At 45.6% G+C, this 22,871-nt stretch overlaps 3 protein-coding genes across 3 annotated transcripts; 2 read left to right on the forward strand and 1 right to left on the reverse strand.

Annotated features, from left to right (window-relative positions):
• The first annotated feature begins 1,282 nt into the window (after window positions 1-1,282).
• On the forward strand, window positions 1,283-6,997 carry LOC307237174 (inactive serine/threonine-protein kinase 19-like). Its single transcript, XM_080009835.1, has 7 exons — window positions 1,283-1,372; window positions 2,347-2,442; window positions 2,983-3,128; window positions 3,238-3,473; window positions 6,283-6,380; window positions 6,482-6,629; window positions 6,727-6,997. Exons 2-7 carry the CDS (start codon window positions 2,349-2,351, stop codon window positions 6,770-6,772), a joined length of 768 nt encoding a protein of 255 aa, XP_079865961.1. The 5' UTR covers window positions 1,283-1,372; window positions 2,347-2,348; the 3' UTR covers window positions 6,773-6,997.
• A 1,100-nt stretch (window positions 6,998-8,097) lies between these two features.
• LOC307236697 (ras-related C3 botulinum toxin substrate 1-like) lies at window positions 8,098-16,407 on the reverse strand. Its single transcript, XM_080009188.1, has 6 exons — window positions 15,702-16,407; window positions 14,432-14,503; window positions 12,205-12,322; window positions 11,894-11,956; window positions 10,701-10,860; window positions 8,098-9,769 (listed from the first exon to the last, which is right to left on the reverse strand). The coding sequence occupies exons 1-6, from the start codon at window positions 15,734-15,736 to the stop codon at window positions 9,639-9,641; spliced, it is 579 nt and encodes a 192-aa protein (XP_079865314.1). The 5' UTR covers window positions 15,737-16,407; the 3' UTR covers window positions 8,098-9,638.
• A 1,568-nt stretch (window positions 16,408-17,975) lies between these two features.
• Window positions 17,976-20,945, forward strand: smim10l3 (small integral membrane protein 10 like 3). Its single transcript, XM_080008989.1, has 2 exons — window positions 17,976-18,324; window positions 19,547-20,945. The coding sequence occupies exons 1-2, from the start codon at window positions 18,145-18,147 to the stop codon at window positions 19,565-19,567; spliced, it is 201 nt and encodes a 66-aa protein (XP_079865115.1). The 5' UTR covers window positions 17,976-18,144; the 3' UTR covers window positions 19,568-20,945.
• The last annotated feature ends 1,926 nt before the right edge of the window (window positions 20,946-22,871 follow it).

Here is a 22,871-nt window from a genome sequence, read left to right on the forward strand (position 1 = left end):
ATCTGCCAAATACCATCATCAAGAGTGAAATCAATCAATCAATCATTTTGAGGCAGAAACAACCTTTCAGTCACAAGGTAGGAGCTGCAATCGCTATTTGGCAGGGGGGAACGATTGGTTTGTGAGTGGTATTGGCCCCTTAAAATGTATTTCAACAGGTAAAAAAGACTGGGTGGGCTATGATCTTTAAAACATAACCCTCATGGATGAAACCCAGTCAATATGAGGCATAAATAACCTTTCGGTCACAAGGCGGGAGCTGCAATCACTTTTTGACAAGTGCAAAGCTGCATTTTATGGTTCGACAAGTGCAAAGCTGCATTTTATGAGTTGTATTGGCCCTTAAATGTATTCCAACGGGTAAAAAGGACTGGGTGGGCTATGATCTGTCAAATATAACCCTTGTGAATGAAAATAAGTCATTTTTGGGCATAAATAACATTTCAGTCACAAGGTAGGAGCTGCTATTTGGCAGGGTGGAAACGACTGGTTTGTGAGTGGTATTGGCCCTTAAAATGTATTTCAACAGGTAAAAAGGACTGGGTGGGCTATGATCTTTGAAATATAACCCTCATGAATGAAACCAAGTCATTTTGAGGCATAAATAACCTTTCGGTCACAAGGTAGGAGCTGCAATCACTTTTTGGCGGACGATCACTTTTTGGCACGACGCCGGCTTATATTGCGTTATTGACGAAGGCATTAAGAGATATTAAAAGAATGATAAGACACATTTTAGCTTGATAAATAATAAATGCATCTTGTTTGAAACGGATCGACGTCCGAATCAACCATCCAGATGCGTTTTTAGGCTGTGAGCGACAAAAAAAGTGCAAACTGCAAACAAAAATAACAGAAACGAAAATAACAGAAGCGTCCACAGATGATGTATTACTTAAAGTCGTGTGCACCATTTTGCAAAAAAAAAAAAAAAAGCGTCGTCGTTTATATGTTTATATGTTTATATGTTGTTAAATATACTTTGAGATCGTAGCATTGTGCATTTTGCGTCGTTTTGCATCTCAGGCCAAGTGCTGCCGTGTTTACTTGTGGACGTGAGAGGTGGCGCTGATATTTCTGTCATCTGAAAAATCTTGATGAGGATTTTTCGAATGTAGCGTTGATTCGTCTTTTTTTTTTTTACATTTGAAATCATTTTATTTGTTATAAACCTTTAAATTGTGACGATTTTGGGGGGGAAAGCTCAATCCACGAGGGAGTGCGGTCAGCGGCCGCTAGGTGGCAGCGTGACGCCGACCGGAAGTACGACACCGGAAGTAGAGTGAACTCGTCGTGGTTCTGAACTCCGGGCCCGGAGGGGGGGGGGTCGGCTCCAGACGTCGAACGACAACGATGTCCGCTTAAGTGTCAGGTAAAATGGCGTCGTTTGTCACATTCGATGGTTCGATATTTCGCAAACAGTGTTTATCGGTGCGTTTGGATAGCGTTCGGCTGACCGCACCGAGCCGGCCGCCACGCGGGCCGCGGGACGGCGCACCGGGTGCCGCGTTAGGGGACGGGAGCCCGCCGGCAGAGAACATGGCGGCGCTACGCGACGCCCGCCGTCAAGGTGGAGCAAAACATTGGGACTCGTTGCCGTCCTCCGCGGCGGAATCACAGCCGGCTGTCACGCGGCTATCGTACTTGTAGCCCCGTAACGGCGCCCTCCCGCCGGTTTTCATTGGGACTTCGGCACAGCGGGGTCCCGTCGCTGGCGAAGTGCTACTCTCACCCAACGTACGGCGCACTTTGCGACGCAGGCCGCCTCGAAGGACCCCGGAGGTCATGTGCGAAAACCCGCTGCGATGGCGAAGTATGTCCTTGCAGTATCCACCTTGCAGTATTTATTGTTACACGAATGTTGTTGTTACACTAATCTCTGTCGCAATGAAGCTTGAATGTTATTCTCCCTTGTAAGTCGCTTTGGATAAAAGCGTCTGATAAATGACTAAATGTAAATGTAAATTTCAGTTGTGTGTAAACCCCCCAAAAGAAGCGAGAGAAAAGGATGGTTCTTCTCCGCCCGTCGCATTGTTCCCCGCTGCTCCCCAACAAGATACTCACTGCTGCCACCAACCATACATTAGAATTAGTGATCGAGCCTGGTGCAGATGTGGACAACGAGAGGCTGTTATAATAATAACAATTATTAATAATAATAATATTGATGAACAACACCCGGAATGATATGATCAGAGCAGATCGTGTTGCTGTCGTTCCTCTCCCTCGCTCCGGAGGGTTAGGTTTTCTTTCCTTCTCCCCTCTCCCCTCTACCATGTTCCAGCTGAACTTTGTGGTTGGTGATCCAGGTCAGACTTCAAGTGAAATACGTTGTCTTCCTCACAGATATGAATAGAAAACGAGGTCTGATTTCGGACACGTTTAAAGTGAAGAGGAGAAGACTGGGTGGAGGGGTGTTTGGAGCCATCAACGCCAGAGAAGGTGAGCGCGGCTGTCAGTTTGCCCCGAGCCGACCAAAATGAAGGTTCATGAATATCAGGCCTGTTTTAAATGTCATTAAGTGGTCTTGAACAGTTTACATGAACGGCAGATACATAAACGGTTTGTCTGAATTCATTTTTGTCCAAATGAGTCACGTTCTCACGCATCCGAGGCAACATTTCTGAAGTTATGAACTGAACCCAATCAACCAACCCACTTTATACTTTGCTTCATACTTGCCTGTGTAGAGAAATCCATGAAAATCTTTGTAGTTATGTGTCTGAAGTTGGGGAAGTGGTGGGGAAAAAGTAATGTTTTAATTTCATTTTATTTTTTTGTTCCTAATACCATACCTTGATTTAAAGGAAACTGTTCTGATGACAGTTTATGGAATCATGTAGTTCATACCCCGCCCTGTTTCTACCTTATACCTCTGAATAAGGGAGTGATGATTTGCCTGAAAAAAGGTATTAAATGCCATTAGAATTTGCCTTGAAAGGTCTGAAGAAGTATTAACGTTTCCTCTCGCGTTTTGTTTAGATGGACCAATCAACATCAAATCCACGCTGCAGTACCTCATGACACTGTTCCCGAGGAAACTTTTTAATGACACGTTGCCTCAGATTGTGCTGAAGCATCAGCTTTATAGCATCCACGATGACAGGACGAATGTGGACCGGCAGCTGGTGAGGCAGAGGTTGTTTTTTTTGTGTGTTGAAAATGTTCCTCCTGCATATCCATGTACTCCTCATAATAACTGAGCCAACCTGTAGATTTTTACATGTTTCTCTCAAGTCGGAGCTGCGGGAACAGGGAGAGCTGATGATGTTCCAGCTCGGCTTCGACTCGGAGGCCTTCGGACTGGTGTTCACGTCGGACTACAAAGCCAGGGTCCTGGCCGGAGAGGAGGGCAGAGCTACTCTGGGAACGGTGGAGAAGTTCCTCGAGAAGGTGGTGCCTGTTTGTAACGATCTGAGCTTCAACAAAGACAAGATGCTGAAGGAGCTCCTCTTCACAGACCAAGAGATAACGTAAGGAAGCCTCTGCATTTTACTTTTAGTTTTTTTTTTTTTGTTTTTTTTTGTTAGACAATACAACTGATCATCTGGGAAAAAAAAGGTATATATGTCATCTACTTGTTACGGAGAGTATTAGTCTTGCAATGAGGGAGGATAATTACACATTGTGACTGTTGAGCGGAACCTGACTCTTGAACGTCTGTAATAAAGTGCTGAGCAGGACATTACTTCATAACTTCAACCCGCCCTGCTGTGTCTGCATGGAACGGGCAGACAGACCGACCGACAGACCAGACCAGCTCCTTTTCCGTGCTGTTGTTGTTTCAACCACCATGAACAGCCCCTCGGCACAGGCTCAGATTTTGCAGCCATGTTTGGGTGTCGTGTAGCGTCTTCTTCTTTACTACTGTCTCAGATCTACCAACCTGCATTTTGTGTACCAACCATGCAATTCTTGGTCAAAATACACGCATATATAATATCAATACAAAACAATACCGTACATTAATTTAGTATTTAAAATACATCTCTCAGATTGGACTAGATGCTATGACCTTGTGGTTCTGTAACAGAGCGCTACTTTATCACCGAGACGTAACGCTGCCTCTGGTGGTAAAACGGGAAGTGGGGGACTAACGATCAAGCACAGAAATGTGACTGTAACGTTCACATATAAAACGTGAGATGTCTCGGTCAAATGTACACGCCCGATAGAGTGCACATGTACTGTGCTCCTAAAAATGCCTCGATACCTAAACCCGATACCAAGGTAATGTAACGATGTTGACGCTTCAAAAAAGAGAGCGAAATAAAGATGTCGCTGTTTGAAGGAACTTCGAGGTAAACAAAGATTTGATAAATAATTGATCTCCTGACAATATTGTTAAATGGTGCAGCCTGCGCATCTGTCGCTGTCACTGCAGCGTCTGCTCTGGTTGCTCCTGCTGCAGGAGCCTCGCTGGTGATGAAGGTTCGACTGGTTTTTAAGACTCGTTCTTGACAAGTCGCTCAGTTAAACGAGTCGTTCGGTTCGTTACATGCACGGTGAGCGAAGGAGGATGTCCAGTGAACGAGAGTGATTTATTATTATTACCCTTTTTTTGCAATGATTGCGATTTATTTCGTAATGTCCCGTACAATACAAATATCGTAGAAAGTCTTCCACTTAAAAGTGAAAGGCCTTTATTTGAGGTTTGAACCGGACATTTCCATGTTAGTTTGGAATCGGCAGGTCAGACTTGAAATTTTTATATTAAAAACTAGAAATTGAAGCGGCCAGGAAAATTGCAATCGGTGCATCTCTAGTTGGTAGACGTTCGGTAACTTCTCTTCTGATGATACATTTAAAGGAGTGTTTCCTAATGAGATAATTGTGTATTCTGTATAAACGTAGCCGTAGTATCTCACATACGGTGTGATTATCCTGGTTACGGGACGGCCACAGTGTGAATAACTGATGGAGTCATTTAGCTGCAGTGACTAACACCACACACTCTTACACTGCTGTAGTTCTCACTATGTTTTCTCAAGGTTGGCAGGTCTACTTCCTGCTCCACACGGTATTTTCTCTACTGCCACCCGTGGTTTCTGAGAATACGGCAAAGGACAATGGGCCGGCTATAAACTCTGTGCGGGCGGCGTGTGGGGGTATAACCAGGGCTTCAGGACCACACAAATAAAATAAATACCCGCGTGTTTTGAGAATAAACTGGGAATTCCTGGATTTTAAAGTCAAAATACATTGTGAGAATACAGCCGTGACGGGTTCTGCAATCACGGCGTTCAGCCCGGCGCCGGCTCTGTCACTCGCCCACAGAGTGTTGGTGCCGTCGGACCCCGGTGTGTGTGGAGCGGGTTCTGGAGGCCGCTGCCCAGGGGGGGTCGGCCCCCAGAAGCCTCCCGCATGAGGGGGACGGTTCCTCTGAGAGCGGCCTCTCAGTGGGCGGCCTGCTTGTGCCGGTGTCTGCCCTCCACCAGGGCGGCGACACCTGGGGTTTCCCCCGTTCATTTCTAAAACTGTCGGCCCGTTTTGAGAACATCTCGCTCTGGTGCAAAAAGGAGGAGCTGAGACGTGTGCAGTCGTTAAGGGGGCGGGTGCTCATGCCGCTCGTTTATCCTGGGAGCGTTTTGAGTGTGGGGACCGGGGATGCAGGGCAGATGGCGTCCGGGTGCTCGGCTCACGGCAGCACTGCCCCTTCTCTGGGAGGGATCCTCGAAAGGTCATTGTGTTTTTAATTCTCAAAATTTCGACCCTTTCAATTCTGAATTCCGGGGGTTAGTATCGGAAAAAATTCAGTCAATTCTCAAAACAGTTCGTTTTTTTGTGGCCCTAATATTCTTCCGTAACTCGTAACCTATGGAAGAGAATTGGGCCGCATGGAAAATTAAAATATTGCCATATGGAGAAAAAGAAAGTGTTCAATTCCGAGATTAATCTCTGAATTATTTTATAAAAGTCAAAATTCAGATTTTGGAAAAAGTGTCAGAATTCTGAGATTGACCATGTTTTTTGTTTTGTTTTTTTCATGTGGCCCCAATTCTCTTCTGTATGTAACTGATACATGCAGTACATTATAATATTATATTACTGGTCATTTATATAGAGGTCAGAATTAACATTATTTTGTGAACCTTTATATTCGTTTTTGGTTGCATTTTCTTCGGATAAAGCATTCACAATTTTCTAAACACTTTCTGTCAATTCCAAATACAGAGAAATCAACGTAAACACCACAACGTTCCGATGCCTTTGGAAATGAAATGACCTCATGGGCTGTGATGTACAGTGTCTGTTTTTAATATTTACTTTTCCCTTCCACAGTCAGCTCGTCAAGTCGGGGGTCCTCACCGTGAGAGACGCAGGCAGCTGGTGGCTCTCCATCCCAAACTCGGGAAAATTCACCAAGTACCTCATCCAGGGTGGGGGCGACGGAGTAATACTCATACAGCCCTTTTCCCTGTCCTTCAAGGGCTCCTTTCAAGCGTACTTTTTATTTTTATTTGTCCCGGTCACTCTTCAGGTCGCAAAGCGGTTCTCGGCATGGTCAAGAAGTCCAAATACGGCGAAGTCTTAAAAGCGGAGCTGGAGCAACGTCAGAGCACCGCCCAAGTCAAGTTCCAGATCAAGTACCACGTCCATGACATTGTTGGTGCGGAGCTGGTTGAAAGGTAAATGTGGTCGAGTGCAATTCTTGTTCTTTTTTTATTTTTTATTATCGTAAACAGCGGTGAAGAGATTTGTTTCCTTACTCGTTTTATTTTCTAGGATCCCTACGACTTCAGGGACGTTGCTACGCTTTGTTGATTCCTGAGGAGCTGCAACCGAAGCGCCGCCCTGCAGAGGGTTAGAGGCTGGTCGGCTGAAAAATGTACATGAAAGACTATTTTTGTATTTATTCGTTTGCAAAGTAATTAGATTTTTGCCAACTAAAATATCAAACAGTGTCTGTTCAGAAAAGTTCAAGGATTTCTGAATCATCTTCGTTAAGTTAACACGTCTTCATGGGTATGACTTAAATGTTTAATTAAAGCTGATTTAACAAAGACTTTGGCTGTAAAACTGGTTGGAACACTGTGTGATGTATGCAGTCTGCAGGTTGACAGCTTGGATTCGAGCTGCATTAAATCATTTATTGTGTAACGGCACGAAAACAAGCCGCCACGCTGAACGATTGGCACACTGCCCCCCCCGTAAGGCAGTTTGTCTGGTTACCGCATCCTGGCTACTCCCAAGAAGTCCCACCGCGATCTGTAGATCTTCTGATATGCATTTGCCCCTGCCCTGTTTAAAGGCGCGCAAATATTCAGAATAGAAGACATTTTAATACCTCCTTGATGTCTGAGATTCAGCTCCAAGCAGATGCCATCATAATGGAATGTGAGGGTGTGTTCACACCCAGCTTGTTTGGAGCATTTGTTGCGATTCCCGAAGCGGTCGCTTTGGGCAAATGGGCAGGCTCGCCATTGCGCCACAGAGCGGGTTGTTTGCAGCGAGAATGCAAGCGAGCCAACACGACTCACATGCCGTGCTGCACACGCTACGCACGACAGGAGCCTGAATCGGCGATGCTGGGTGGAGGCAGGTCTGAGGTTCGGACGGTAATGAAACACACGCCCTGCTCGCTGCCACACTGGAGCGCGGTGGAGGCACACACACACGTTGAACGTGGCCTGGATTCTCACCCAAATTAAGTATGTTGATCATATACAGAACACTTAAATCAACCAGAGAACAGCAACAAAAGCAATTGTGTGCGCACACACACCTCCCTTTTTCGATTAACCCACAAGGGGGGAAGTTGCCCGGACGAAGAAAACGGAGTGGTTTCCGTAAATCCCACGACCGTGATTGGTCAACAGTTTTGCGAGCGCCTGGAGTTGTTGTTTACCAGTGTTGGCTCGCTGCTCAGCGTTGCCGTGTGAACGCAAATTGAGCCGAGGTCCAGGTGCAACCCTGCGGCAACGTTTCCCCCGAATCGGAACGAAGCAAACAAACGACAGGTCTGAATACATCCTTAAATCCTCTTTACAGACACACACACCACGGCCCGTTCAGACCCAACAAATGAGTTTATAAGGTCGATGCTGAAGAAAGGCAAAGTTGAAGAATACTGTGACAAAACACCCGACAACGAGCCAGTTTTATTGAAATTTATTGGCTGTTTCAAAAAAGTGACAATAGCTTTGACCGTAAAACTAAAAGGTCACGACGTTGGCTTGAACTGGAGCACAGCTAGATGTCTCGTTACAATACAGTTGAGCAACATCATGTACACAACCCCTGATCTAGTAGTTCAAATACATTTGTCAATATGCAAAAAATATATAACTGTAGCAATTCTTAGTTTTCAGTATATGTTGCACATACATGCTATCAGCATTAATTACAAAAAGCAAGGCTCGTAGGGGGATTAAGGTAGCGTTAATTGTAGGAGGTAATAAACAAAAGATATTCATAGTGTTAGCTTGACAGTACAGTGAGTGATGTGTGACTTCTGTGAAGAAAAAAAACAAAAAACTAACTTAAAACACATGACAAAAGATGCATATGCTGTATACAACACCATTACCGACAGTAGCCCTCCTGCTGTTAGAAATGCCACATCGGCGACATTGCCAGTAGTGGCGCTACTTATAAAAAAAAAAAAAAAAAAAGTGTTATAGAGAAAATGTCGCACAGAAAGGTTGTGGTGAATGCCCGCAGACCGGAGGAGCTCGGGTCGACTCGCCGCTCTAACATCCCTAAATACTTTGACGGCGGGCGAGACGACGCGGCGAAAATTGTCGCAAAGAGGCGCAAGTGGTGAAGCTTCCTTTACAGGCCCGATTGAAGGCATATCCGTGAAATACTGGATCGACGTGCGTTCGAAAGCGATTAATGGCGTGATTGGTGCCCCCCCCCGGCGCCGTGTTCATTAACGGGGCCTGATTGTGGCCCCGGCTGCAAATCATCCAGCGATCATCACGTAGAACCCGACTCACGGCACCAATCGCCGTGCTCGGAGCGGACGCCGCCGGTGAGAGGTGGGACACCGACGGCCATTGGAGGCACAAAATAACTTTAAGGAGGTTTTCGCGGCAGGTTCCTCGTTCTACAAATGGGATGGACAACGCGGCGTCGAGGCCATGCGAACCACTTCCTGCTGTGAATTGGGCCTCGTCGCTTGCCGTTCCCCCCCCTCCCTCCGTCTTTGTACGGCACTTGATATCCGCAGAATGTGTTTGGCAACATACCGTTCGGCAACATACCGTTCCAACCCAAATAAACCACCGTGACTGTAAACAAACAAGATGGAACCGACGGAAGAACTAATTGAAAACATTCCACGGCCCAATTAACAAAACTACCTACGGATTTTTAAAAAAGGCCTCAGGAATTTAATCATTTCATCGCAGTTTTCGTTTCTTTTCCTCGACTCGTGTGTATGTGTGTGTGTGCGCGGCAGAGGTGGAGGAAACACCATGATGTTATTTTCTACACCTAATGTATGTCAAAAAGTCAATCTGATTGGAAGTGTCGGCCTAACGTCAGCTAAACTGTTAACGAGAGAAAAAAAAAAAAAAAAAGGATGAAGGACATGGTTTTGTGTGTGTGTGTGTGTGTGTGTGTGTGTGTGTCTCCTGCATCCACCCCGCTGCTCGCGACGACCTCACCCGGTTCTGCTTCCCGGTGGGCTCTTAGAGCAGGGAACACACTTTCCTCTTCTTCTTGACGGGTGGGGGGCACAGCACCGCCCGGATGGCCTCGTCAAACACCGTTTTAAGGCCCCGCTGGGTGAGGGCCGAGCACTCCAGGTACTTGACAGAAGCTGGGGGGGGGGCAAAGACGCACCGTGGTCAATATTCTTGGACTGAAGGCCCAAACGGCGCAAAGATCACGACGAACGACATGGAATTGAGATGCCGTCAAAACTAAATTTTCAAGTAAGTGACACCGGGCCGACTGGGCGGGGAAACAAAACAAAAGCGGCCACGCCCTTTTTGATGCTCCGGTGGTGGACTGGGCCGGCAAAGGGTCAGTCATTTCCACGGGAAGTTGTGAAATATTGCCATTTTATACCAAAGAAAACAAAAAAAATCTGAAGCGTATCATAATGAACTTATTGATTGCAAAGAATACGCGGAACCGGGCCCCGTGGCGTGTTTTGGTGAAGACGCCCGTTCAGTGGACTTGGAACCTGGCACCGTGCAGATCATTTACCAGCCGCCGGGTTCAGCATCAACTTTTACAGTTGGTTTTGTAGATCAGTGTTGAGTCATCACTGGGATCTTTATTGTTCAATCAGAGGATACAACGCTCAAGGTCAACTCACTGAATTCAGGTTCAACTCACAACTTAACGGTATTTCTTTATTTCTATTAAGAGCCTGCAGTCATGTCCGCACATGACATGGTAAATACCGCCTGTAGATTTCCATTTTAATCCCGTTTATTCCCATGGAAGGTTTCAACCTTCGAATTTTGCTGAGATTTCTCAACCCTACAGTCGGAGGGTCAAAGGTCAACACCGCCAAAGCCTCTTTGCTACTGGCCGACGCCGCAATCTTGCGCATGAAAGAGGTTGACCCTCCACGCGGGGACTTTGATTCCGGCGATCACGACGATCGCACTGAATCAAAGCGACGGAATGTCGCCGTCGCTGAAGCTGGAGTGGCGGGCCCTGCCACGGCGCCGCAGCTTTTATTTCTACGTCCTACAGTAAGACCCCACCTCCGCCAGCCCCAAAGAGCTGAAGCTCACCAATCTCTTTGGCCATGGCCAGGCCTTGGGGGTAGGTGATGGGAGCCAGCTTCTTCTCCCTCAGCTTCTCCATGGTGTCCTTGTCATCCCTCAGATCCAGCTTGGTGCCGACCAGGATGATGGGAGTGTTGGGACAGTGGTGTCTGACCTCAGGATACCACTGCAGGGATCACAGGTAAACACCGGCTCAACCTCCGCCTGCACTTATTTTACATTTATTTTAGACAAGTTCAACTGGAAAAGATGTTGAACCTTTGAGCGCTAGCAGCACAAAGGTAAAATCCTACTTGGAGAAATATGATTGTTTCCACGGCTGTTACAGATTCTGAAACACTCTCTCTGTATTACACTGTATAAGGCCGATACCAAATAGAGGTTAATCGAACATGATCAGTGATATAATCCATCCCATCCATAAGAAACATGCACCTTGTCAAAAGGTAGAAAATTAAGCCGCTTTTCTTGAACTGGATTCATTAGATATGGTGCTGGTGTGAGACCTTTTTTTCGGACGCCCTGTTCAACCCGATCAGCCCCAGATCTATATCTGCACACAACTTCAAGGTCTCTGTGTTCGACAGGGCTGAATGATTTGGGAAAATAATCACATTCTTAGACCAATACTGCGATTAAGTCTTAGCCCTGTAATTGTTCAAATCTGAATATTAACCTCCGGAAAATATGCAGCGTTTCAGCAGAAATGCATTATTTCAATAAAAATGTTGTGCGCATACGTCCTCGCTGCGCTGCAGGTGAATGAGCTTTGTCCGAGCGCTCAGGGACAGCGGGACGCTCATTCAATTAAAAAAAATAAAATAAATAAATGACAAACAGACGCAGTGCTGTGGAAGAAGGACCGTCCCGCCTCTGGGGGACGCTCCCTGCAGCACACGCCACGCCCGGCGCCCCGGGTGCCGACCACTGGGAAAGTGTCGCCATTACTCCAAATCGCAGCCTTTACGATTTAAAAACTGGGTTCTATTACATTGTCATTATTATTATTGTCGGCTTGAATTTGATTAGTCCCTCAGGTCTCGTATTGGACATTGGTATTGACATTTTTTTGAGGAAAGACAGATTTAACTTCCTTATACACTCAGAGGAGGGTAGTGACCAAGAGGCAACAGTGCTGCAGCAGCAGCAGCAGCTCATTCAACCGCTCACAGCCCTGAATCACATCCACAGTGACTCACCTTGGCACGGACGTTTTCGAAGGAGGCAGGACTCACGAGGGAGAAACAGATGAGGAACACATCCTGGGGGGGAGAAGACATGTGCACCAATCAGAAACCACCCTTCTCACTTCCTTATCAGAATCCCACGAATCGATTCTCTGACCACACCCACGGTGACGGCATTTTCTTCGTCTGACTTCCTGGTCCCTCCATGGCAGCGGCACACTGTGCTCTTTGTTCAGACACTCAAACATCTTCCGTGGTGAACACCACCAGTGCAGCGGCAGTATAATAGGTGCAATATGATACAGCATTGTCCATTGTCCTACCGTCTGTGGGTAGGAGAGCGGGCGGAGTCGGTCGTAGTCCTCCTGCCCCGCGGTATCCCAGAGGCCCAGGTTGACCGGCTTCCCATCCACCATCACGTTGGCAGAGTAGTTGTCGAACCTGTTTTTAATAAAATATAAACGTCTTTATGAGAACGAAAGTCAGTTCCACCGCGACACGCCAGGTCCGAAACTCCAAACGAAACTCCAAAAAAAAAAAAAAAGTGTCAAATGGGAACAACACGAGCGTCGGTCTAGAACAACAAACATGTCACCCCCTCGACACATTTAATTCTCCTAAACTCTTATAAATGCGGCTCTTTCAAACTCTCTTCTTGAGTCGTGAAGCGGCCGTTGAACAGGTTGGTTCCAAACCAGCGTGATAAAGATCAGCGCAGGCTTCACACCTGCTCTACACCCAGACGAGCTTCCCCATAGGAATTCCTGAAGCATTCCTCTCCCGGCCTGTTCCTCCGGGCTTCCTCCCCGGTGACCCGGCCCGCCGCCCTCTACATTTCCATCCCAAAAACACAGAGGCGTGCGTGACCCGGGAAGCGGCGCGGTTAACGCTTCACATCCCCTCCTTGTTTTCTTACCGAGAGCAACAAGCCGCCTTCCTTTCAAAAAGCAGCACTTCCTTTTTACTGAGAGGAATATGTGCAATGTATAAATTAAACCACATTTATTAATCTTGTGTTTCAAAGCAACTATCGTCGTCATGGAATTATGGAAAATGGCTATTCCGCTGGGTCACACGTGTTTTTCGGCGTTGACGGCAGGTTGCTTTCTAACGACCAAAAGTGCAATTCTTATGACGATGCAGACGATCGCTGAGAAGGATATACTCTAAGAAGAAGGGCTTAACGGTTTGGGAAAATTCTCAAATTGCAGTTTTTAAAGTTCTTCATCTTCTGTATTATTCACTAAACACAAGCAATAAATCCTTCTATAGCAGCGGTGCTCAACCTCTCCCAGCCCAGGAGCCACGCTGACAAAAAATATTTTTGCCAGAGTCAAGTTTTCTGAAACGTCCCTTTCCTCCATCAAAACATTATGCATTTTTAAAACAAGGCGACGAGATATATCTTACTAAGGAATGAAATGCATGATGTATGCAAAAATTGCAATTTATTATTAGAACCATTACTATATTATTACCATTTAAGTAATTTCCCCCTGGGATTATTAAAGTATTTCTGATACTACACAAATTACGTACAAATGTATACGCAAACTGGAAGTTACGTCGAGAAAGTGACGAGCCGACTTTACTGTGTGTCTGCAGAGGCAGATGCCGTGTTCTCTGGAATATGGCACTTAGGTTATGAAAGATGGCTTAAATAAAAACCGTGGATTGATTTAAAAGTTGTTTTTTCCATTTATTAATTGCACGGAGGCTGTTGTGGCACTTGTAGCGTAGAAGCAGATGGAGGATTTGGACAGGGTGGTCTCACGTGGCACGGTTGAAAGTCCGGCGGTAAGATGCGGCTCCGGGTTATTACTTTTATACTGTATAATATAATTAAATATGAATAACTAATAATAAAATTGCCGGTGGAAACGGGCGATCAGCCAACTGATCACTACCAGGAAACAGATCTCTATAGATGAGCTCGCTCTCAAAGCCGTCATAGGTTGATGTGTCTAATGGGAAATTCAGTTTTGAAAACCGCAGACAATGTACCAGACAAAATTATTTAAATACTTTTAGATTTTTATTTTATTTTTAAATAACACTTCAAAGAGCTGCAAAAGAAAGAGGTTTGCAGATTGAGTATCACTGCTTTAGATTGTGTATCATAAAAAGTAATATATTTTTAATTGCAGCCAATTTTAAATTGACGTTATATTGCACCGCGATCACGGTTTGAATTTGATTTATTGTTCAGCCCTAGAAAGAAGCAGCGTTATCCTAACCTTAAAAGCAGCTTTTTACCGCCCCCAATAACTGTCTAAAAGTAGGGACTAAAAGACAACAGCCTAAATTAAACAATGAATTATGAAACTGAGACAAACATAAATTTGGATTTGGCGCCTGTGGTGGAAAAACTAGAATTTTTTTTTTTTTTGCCAAACTTTGATTTGATAAATTTCTTGGAAGAGCTAAGCAAACTTGCACGTCAGAAAACACACACGGGCGCTCTCGCCCACGGTGGTTGAACGGGGAAGACGACACCTCACGTGCACCAGCATGTAGACGCACGCACACACACACACACACGATACTCACACTGTGGGGATGTACTCTCCGGGGAAGGCGTTGGTGGTGTAGCTGATGAGCAGGCATGTTTTACCCACAGCTCTGGGTTCGGACACGGAAAAAGAAAACACATCGGTTTGATCAGCCTTGTCCTCAAAATGCATAGAAACAGTAATATGTGGGTGTACTTCAAATACGGTCTCATGCGGTCACCAGCCGACAGATGTATGCGACATCGTTGTTTACCCAACTTCTGCAGTCACCCCTGTCTGGGCTAAATGCAGTTTTTAATTTTAAGATACAAACGACTGACAGAGGTCAGTGTGAGACTCCTCTGTTTCAACACTTCCGACGACACCAGCTTTTATATATATATATATATATATATATATATATATATATTTATTTATATATAATATATATATATATATATATATATATAATAATTATAAAATCCGCACGTGGCCCAAAACCACAAAGCAAATCGGCAGAGAAAAACGAGCGGTTTCACAACATAAGGACTTCCTAAAAGCAGGGCTCGCTCCCAGGAGTGGGCCCATGTAATGACTCTCCTGCTGTGGTATTTACCACACCCATAAGAAGGAGTCGACTGTTGTGAGTGGTAACCTCCGACGTGATATAAGAGAAACAGCTGCAGCTCCTTTTTAAAACCTCCATCGCTGCGCCGCGATTTACTGCCCTGGTATTTAAAAAAAAAAAAATCTAACAAACAAACAAAACAAAACAAAACATAAACCCCAAAAACACCCAACCTCTACACAGCTACAACCAGACACCGACGGCTGCGGATTTATTCGCCGCGGCGACTACATTCGATCTCGCCGAATAATTGCGCCGCAAACACAGACAGAGATTCGCAAGCCCTGACGTCATGCTTTTGTCTGGTTAAATGCGTGACGTGTTTGTTGTGAGGCGCTTAATGACGGGCGCGGGCCGGGAGCTGGGTTCGGGTGAACTGGGTTTAAATAAATACATAAAAATGGTAAAACACCGTGTGACCCACCGCCCACTTCCACCCCCCGGAATAAACATGTCACGGCGCGATTGTTTCTCGCCTCTTAGATAAGGCGCCGGTTCGGCCGCAGCTCAAATCAACGCCGAGTCCAACCTCTCCCCGCAGAACAAACACGGAGCCCGGTGCGTGGAGTCGATTTTTTGGGGGGAGGGAAACAAACAAAAAACAAAACAACAACACAACAACACCCCGCGGTGGACAACGTACGTGTCTGTATGTAAGGTGTTTTTTTTGGGGGGGGGGGGGCGACGACCGCAGACTCACCCGTCCCCAACAACCACACACTTGATGGCCTGCATGGCTCCGCGGCTCCGCTGGAATGTCTGCTGCCGCTGGGGTTAGCCTGGGCGCGGCTAACGTTAGCTCGACTCTCTTTGTCCCGAACTTCCGCCGCCGCCGACAAAAACGCACGAAAACCGACGCGGGGCGGGGGGGGGGGGCGGACGCCTCGCGGAAAACCAGCTCTTCTCCGCGGGGGAGAGGGGCGCGGGTGGCGGGGAGGGGGGGGGCGGTGCGGGCGGTGCGGGCGGCGCGGGCGGGATGGCTTCACCGTGGATCGGGGCTCACGACGCGCCCATGCTGCGGAAGAGCTCGACTGCAGTGGGAGGCTGGAGCGAAGCGGCGGCCACCACCCCTGAGGCGGAAGTGGGAAGAGGGGGGAGGGAAGAAAAGGAACAGGCCCAGGATGCACCGCGGCTTCCGGCTAGCTGGCTGCAAGCGCCTGTCTCTCTCTCTGTCTCTCTCTCTTTCTGTCTCTCTTTCTGTCTCTCTCTGTCTCTCTGTCTCTCTCTCTTTCTGTCTCTCTCTCTCTCTCTCTCTTTCTGTCTCTCTCTCTTTCTGTCTGTCTCTCTGTCTCTCTCTCTTTCTGTCTCTCTCTCTCTCTGTCTCTCTCTCTTTCTGTCTCTCTCTGTCTCTCTCTGTCTCTCTGTCTCTCTCTCTTTCTGTCTCTCTCCCTGTCTCTCTCTCTTTCTGTCTCTCTTTCTGTCTCTCTCTGTCTCTCTGTCTCTCTCTCTTTCTGTCTCTCTCTGTCTCTCTGTCTCTCTCTCTTTTCGCTTCCTGTTATTGCTCAATCCGTCGCTGGTCTGGGGACGTGGGAGGATCGTCGTTGGTGCATTTTAAACGTTGTTCACTTGGAAGTTGTAAACAAACAGAACAGCAAAACAATCAGCGAATAAAACAGCGAATAGAGCAAAGGTGCACTGTCGCGACAGGTACACCAAATAGTAGCAGCCATAGGGGATCATTGGGGAACTGCAGGGGGGGAGTGTAATGAAAGAAAACTAATGGTTAAAAAAATATTGGTTATATATAATGTTTGATTAAAAAAAAAAAAAAAAAAAAAAAACATACGACGCACATACAGTACATCATATATGTTCATTTTCTTATTTTCCCCTCAATGCCAGTAAAAGAGGTACTCGGCTGATAAAAAAATATATATCTTATAGGGGATACACAACTTAAAAAAAAAAAAGAAAGTTTAAACCGTCCTTAAAGATCAGTTAATTCACTTTATTCACAACTATTAGCACAGCTATGTAGTATCCCCGCACAAACACAACCCATTTCAAGGCGAGGTTAGGTGTTCTGCATTGTGCATTATTAGCCTCGAAATTCCTTAATATTTGTCAAAGGAGAAATTGTAAATCTTTGTTGAGCCGTTCTCATTTCTCATAAATCTCAGATGTGTTTTTTGTTGGTTATTAGTCTGGGTGTCTGTTGTTTCCCCACTTTCTTTCTTACCCCAAAATATTTTTCCATTTATGTTTTGACTAGTGCTCAATCTGTATGTGGGGGGAAAAATGCATATATTGTCTTGGGAAATGTTGTTGAAATTTAATTATTAAAAAGAAAAAAAGAAAAATCCGTGAAGAGAAACTAGCTGGTTGGAATAGCGACGCCCGATAAAACGTGTTATTCATAAATGTAGATATAACCTAAAAGAAAGCCTCATACAACCATTTTCAAGGCTGAGTTTTGTATCTTTGTTGACTTTGTAAATGTTGATTAAAAAAAGAGGGGGGCAGATTTTCTTTTTGGTTTATTTACAAAATGGTATATGTTCATTTTAGATGCATTGTTATTGTGCATAATTACTACTTTTTTTTTTCTGGTACATAATCGTGACTTTGTTTATTGTTTGAATTTTTACATTTCCTTTTGTGGGAGCACTCAAACGACTGTTCAGTGTTTGGGGCGGTGCACGCACGGTGTGTTCCCTGTTCAATTTTGCACATTTTAAAGTTAGATGGAAATAAAGTTACATTCGAAGGTCCACAGCTTTCTGCCAGATTTGACGGCGAAGAGTAAGGGGAGAGGGGGAGAGAAAAAAAACTTTTTTAAACCGTCGCCACATTGGAAATAAACATCTGTAGTTCAACGTTTGTAATATTTATTTTCCAGAGACATCTTTTTTTTAAGCCGGACCGATTTGAGTGTGGCACACATTGAGGACGTAGCTTCCTCCGGCATCCGTGTGCGTCACAATTAAAAGTCCCCGGAATCGCCCGACGTCGTCGACGATCACGGCCGTCCGACCGACACCCACTCCCCGTGACCCGGCGACGGGAATGCGAGCGGCCGCGCGGCGCCTCCCCGTGTCGCCTCCCCGTGCAGCGGCCCTGTCCGTCTCCGTGACGCGGTGACGGCGCTCGTCGCGTCGCAGACCCGTCGGGGTTGCTTTGTGATTATTATTTTGTTTTTTTTTATGGCGGCTCTGTCGTGTCTGGTGCTGAGCTTCTCGGGCTCCGCCGGCCGCAGCTACGGGGTGTTCTCCAAGGGCTTGACCAGGACCCTGCTCATCTTCTTCGACCTCGCATGGAGGCTGAGGATCCGGTTCCCGTACATCTACCTGATCGCGTCCATGATGTTCAACGTCAGGTTGCAGGTGGACAATATGAACACATTTATCTCCTGTTTATCTCTCATCCATCGCTGATCCGTCTCTCGTATATGTATGTGACGAATAACATCTTGAAACGTGAATCTCTCATCCACCTCTTATTTATCTCTTTGTCTTTCTTAATCTCTGTGTCTATCTATCTACTGCCTCTCTGTTGCTAGCTCTACAAAATGGTAAAATTTCCCCCCTTTATATTTAATTATGGTATTTCTTTGATTATATTTTTTGCTTTGGGGTGTGTGTGTGTGTGTGTGTGTGTGTCAACACACACATTTTTCTTCTGATTTAGATCCCTTTTTTTTTTTTTTTTTTTTAAATTTGTTATTTTGCACGGCCGTTGGTGTTGCCCTCTCTCAGCTTATTGGAGTCACGTGTTTGGGAAGGTCCTCGGTGGCATTTTTTAAAGGTCTCGTACTCGACATCCCTGACATAGTTGAAGTTATTCAATTTCCACTCCTGTCGCGATAACAATCCAACTGCTGTTTGGCGACACCGAGGTAGGAGTGAGCTGGTGCACGAACGAGATCACAATCTCTGTGTTGGGCCAAGTACTTTTTCCATCTGGAGGACTTGGTGCATTGTAGTGTGGATACACGAGTAGCATTAAAAAAGGCCTTCAGTGTCTTAAAAAAAACCATGTACAATATATACAGAATATGCAAAATGTTCTTTATGCACCAGCTATACACCTTCTTCTTCTTCTTCTTAAAACAAAAAAGTAAAAAATACATTCAAAGAAGACGGGCAGCAGATAAGTGGCATTAAGGCTGACTGGCTATAAATATAGTTTGGGTATTTCTGTACATGATGAATAATGTGTGGTATCTAGAGCTGCAACTTACGTTTGTTTTCATTATCGATTAATCTGTTGATCCATTCTTCGATTAATCGATTAGTTGTTTTGTCCATAAAATGTCAGAAAACACTGAAAAATGTCGATCAGTGTTTTCCAAAGCCCACGGCGACGTCCTCAAATGTCAAATTGTTTCGTCCGAGACCCAAAGATATTTTGAGTTAACTGCTAAAAAAAATGTTCACATTTGAGAAGCTGGAATCAGAGAATTTGGAAATTCTCTTTTTAAAGAAGGACTCAAAACGATTAATTGGTTAATTTGATAAGTTGTTGCTGCCCCCTCCCTGTCTACTTGTCGGTTATACTGGATCCTCAAACACTGCCTTATAGACATCAATTTCGTCTTCTCCCTAGGTCCATATCGAGATCCACTGAGTCTCCCGCTGCGTCGTTGCTGGTTTGTCTGACATCATACCAACATGTGCGGGGGGACCCCGGCTCCGCATCTTGGCATGGAGCTGCACAGAACGGCGCCGCCGCCGATCTGCCGTTTGGCCCCTGCCGCAGTGAAACCACGGTGCCTTCGTCGGGAACGGACAAGCTCTCCGCACAAGCCCGGGCGCGTATTTATATGCGGGCGCGGTGAGAGCCGCTCCGCGGCGCCGTCTCCAGCTCTTCAGCAGAGATTTTAAGCGTCGCCTGCGCTGTCCGTGCACAAAGAGATGAAGGGGGAGAGGAAAAAAAAAAGGTGGAATTGTTAGGCCGCCCCTGTCAAGCACGCTGAACGGGCGGATTTGGTCTTTCTCTGGGACTTTCTATCTATTCTTTACGGCCAGAGTCGTGTTTATCCGGCTCATCGTGTAAACATCTCCAAGGAAAAAAACTGGAGCACATGTATTTTTTTATTTTGTTTTTTTCTCTCGTGTTTAGAATGAAACCGTCTGCACTGCATGAAACCAAGTCCAGTATGTTTTTCTGTCCTCGGTGTTTTATTTTTATTTTTATTATTATTATTTTTTTAGATGCGCGTCTGTTCGGGTCAGCTATGGTGTCGGGGGAGTTGTAGTTGTGTTGGAAACGGGAGGGGGCTTTTACAGTGGTGGCCGGAGTTTGTCGCACAATGCGGTGACGACGCCCTTGTGGAATTCCTGTGATCGGCTTGACTGTGGGAACGGCTGCACGTCACCGCCCCGTCCTCCCCGCGCCGCAAATGACACCGTCACAATGTTTCTGTTCCGTATGTTTTGGTTTCAGGCGACTGTCAGTGTGGAACTTTATACGACGTCATAAATCACCGCACCCGGGCGAAGGATGATTTAATTTTGGAAATTAATTTACGGTATGACCGTCTTCAATCTCTTTCTCACTTGCCAGTCGCTATGAAATAGACGTGTCAATTAGTACCCGACTGACTGATGCAGTCACGCCATCAGATCATCAACAGACCTTAAACTTCAAATGTTGCTGAGCGGTCACACCTTGGCGGACGTGCACTGGTTTCCTCCAGAGTCCTGTGTGTTCGGATGAGTTTAAGCTCAATCCTCCCAAGAAATATGGAAAAATGTTGTTGCTTGTTCTAATGAAGGAGTATTCTGTTTCATGTCTTTCAACCCCGGTTTTCCTATGACGCCGATTTATTTGAGTGAAATGACCTGTGAGGAACTGATAGAGGTGTCATATATCATGTTAAATTACCTGTGGGGGGGCCTAAACCTTCAGTACAGCCAATGACAAATGGGTGATATACATTTCTTGTTAGATATTGTCTTATCTAAGCTGTATAAAAAAAATGACAAATAAAATATGAAGATTGAAGGACGCACTTTGGTGTTTACAATCAAAGTTCTTCATTAAATGTTAGAACAAGTAGTAGCTTTTTATCTTTGAGATAGGTTTTTATTTTTTTCCCCTAGTGAGGCGATGCATTTGTAATTCCATAGTTATCCACACGGGTGCAGCAGAGACTTGAACGCCAGGATCCTTCTTCACATCTGGTGGAAACAGAGTATTACTACTACTGTTCTACAACCACTTATTATTATTATTATTATTATTATTACAACTACTATACCTATTGCGTAACATCCCAGTAGCAATGAGGAGGAGACGTCTCCATACTGTCCCATTGAATGTGTGCATGACACACAACTCTTATGTTGGGTTCCGGAGACCCTCCGGGGTCCTTCTAGCGGCTCCAGGGGGTCCCCAGCAAAATGATCGAATTGATTAACTTTAACTGTCCCTAGTATTGAGACAGGTTTGGAGCTTTTGACTAAATCATATCGAACAGTTAAAAGAATCAGGGATTGGGGTCACAGAGACCAAATCCTATCCAATGGGGCCTGTGGCCTGATGTGTATCAAATTGTGGGTCCTTGATGTGGGGGGAAAAAAATAATAATAATAATTGAGAATCACTGCAGCTTCGTTCCCATGGATGGAAAATTGGGACTATGAACCGCAGCGGATTATTAATTTACATCTCATTTTTGCGTCCGGAACTCTGCGTCCAGCCAAGCCCCTCGTCCTCGTGGCGCTGTTTCCAAACTGCTGGACCCCATCTCTGCTCCCCGCGTCCCCGGCAAACTTCCCTACCAGTTTACCCAGCTGTGTAAAACCATCAGGAGTTGCCACGGCAACTGCACTAAAAAAAAAAAACCTTCCCAGCCCCTCCTTACAGGGGGAAAGAAAGAGGATTTATTTCTTTGGGATTTTCCGGGAGGGAGAGAGGGGGAGAGAGATAGAGTATAAGTGAGGTTAACTGAATTGTGCCCGCTGCCTTTGGTACCCCCAGATAAGGGGGGGTGTAGGAGTAAAGATTATGGGATGCAGATTTGTGGCGGCAGCTTGTAGGCCCACTCGATGCTGCGTGATAATCGTAATACGCACAGATCTGGGAGTCAGTCAAATCCCTTTAAGTGGAAAATATATGTGCAACCCTTGTATGTAGAAGTCATTCTAATTGACGTGTATATATATACACACACACACACATTGGATAATCGGTATAGGGTGTGGGTTGAATTATTAAAATCGCCCCTTTTGTGAATTTTAACCTCAGTCCGGTTTGGATCAACGCCCATTCTATATTCACAAAAATGTGACCAAAAAGAACCACTTGCAGTAAGGTGACGTGTTTACATTTGATAAGGTGATGTGTTCGCTCTTCCCGAACCATTCAGAGGGGGGCGGCATGTTCCCAGGATCCTGGACCCCTCCCTGATTTCGCAGTTATTTGGACACACCTTGACCCCTCCCACTACACACTGTATGAAAGGACTCTGTTTGCATTTCATTTGGTAAAAACAAAAAACAAAAACACTTTAACAATAATGAAAACTTCTATGTTCGAAAATGGGAATTTTAAAAATATTGCAGCGTCTGACGTGCTGCCCGTGAGCACAAACCGACAGCTGGCCATGTGTAGTTCGACACATAAACACCCAAAGTCCATACATGGAATATGGATGATTAATTCTAAATGTAATCAAACATTAATCCTTTAAAAAAAAAAAAAAGTAGTTATTAATTAATGCCGATGCATTAGTCTTTAAACTGCGTCTGCAGATGATTATCCCCTGGGACCGGGACACAGTCCTCCCAGTGTGAGCCTCAACACCGGCTGCAGATTGGAGCCGAAATAAAGGGAACAGGTCCCTTGATTCAGATGAAATAACTGTCGACCGGGAGGGACGCGCTTGTGCAAAGAAAGAGAGAGAGAGAGAGAGAGAGAGACGCTC

The sequence above is a fragment of the Zeus faber genome (assembly GCF_960531495.2).
Source record: "Zeus faber genome assembly, chromosome: 11".
Lineage (NCBI taxonomy): Eukaryota > Metazoa > Chordata > Actinopteri > Zeiformes > Zeidae > Zeus > Zeus faber.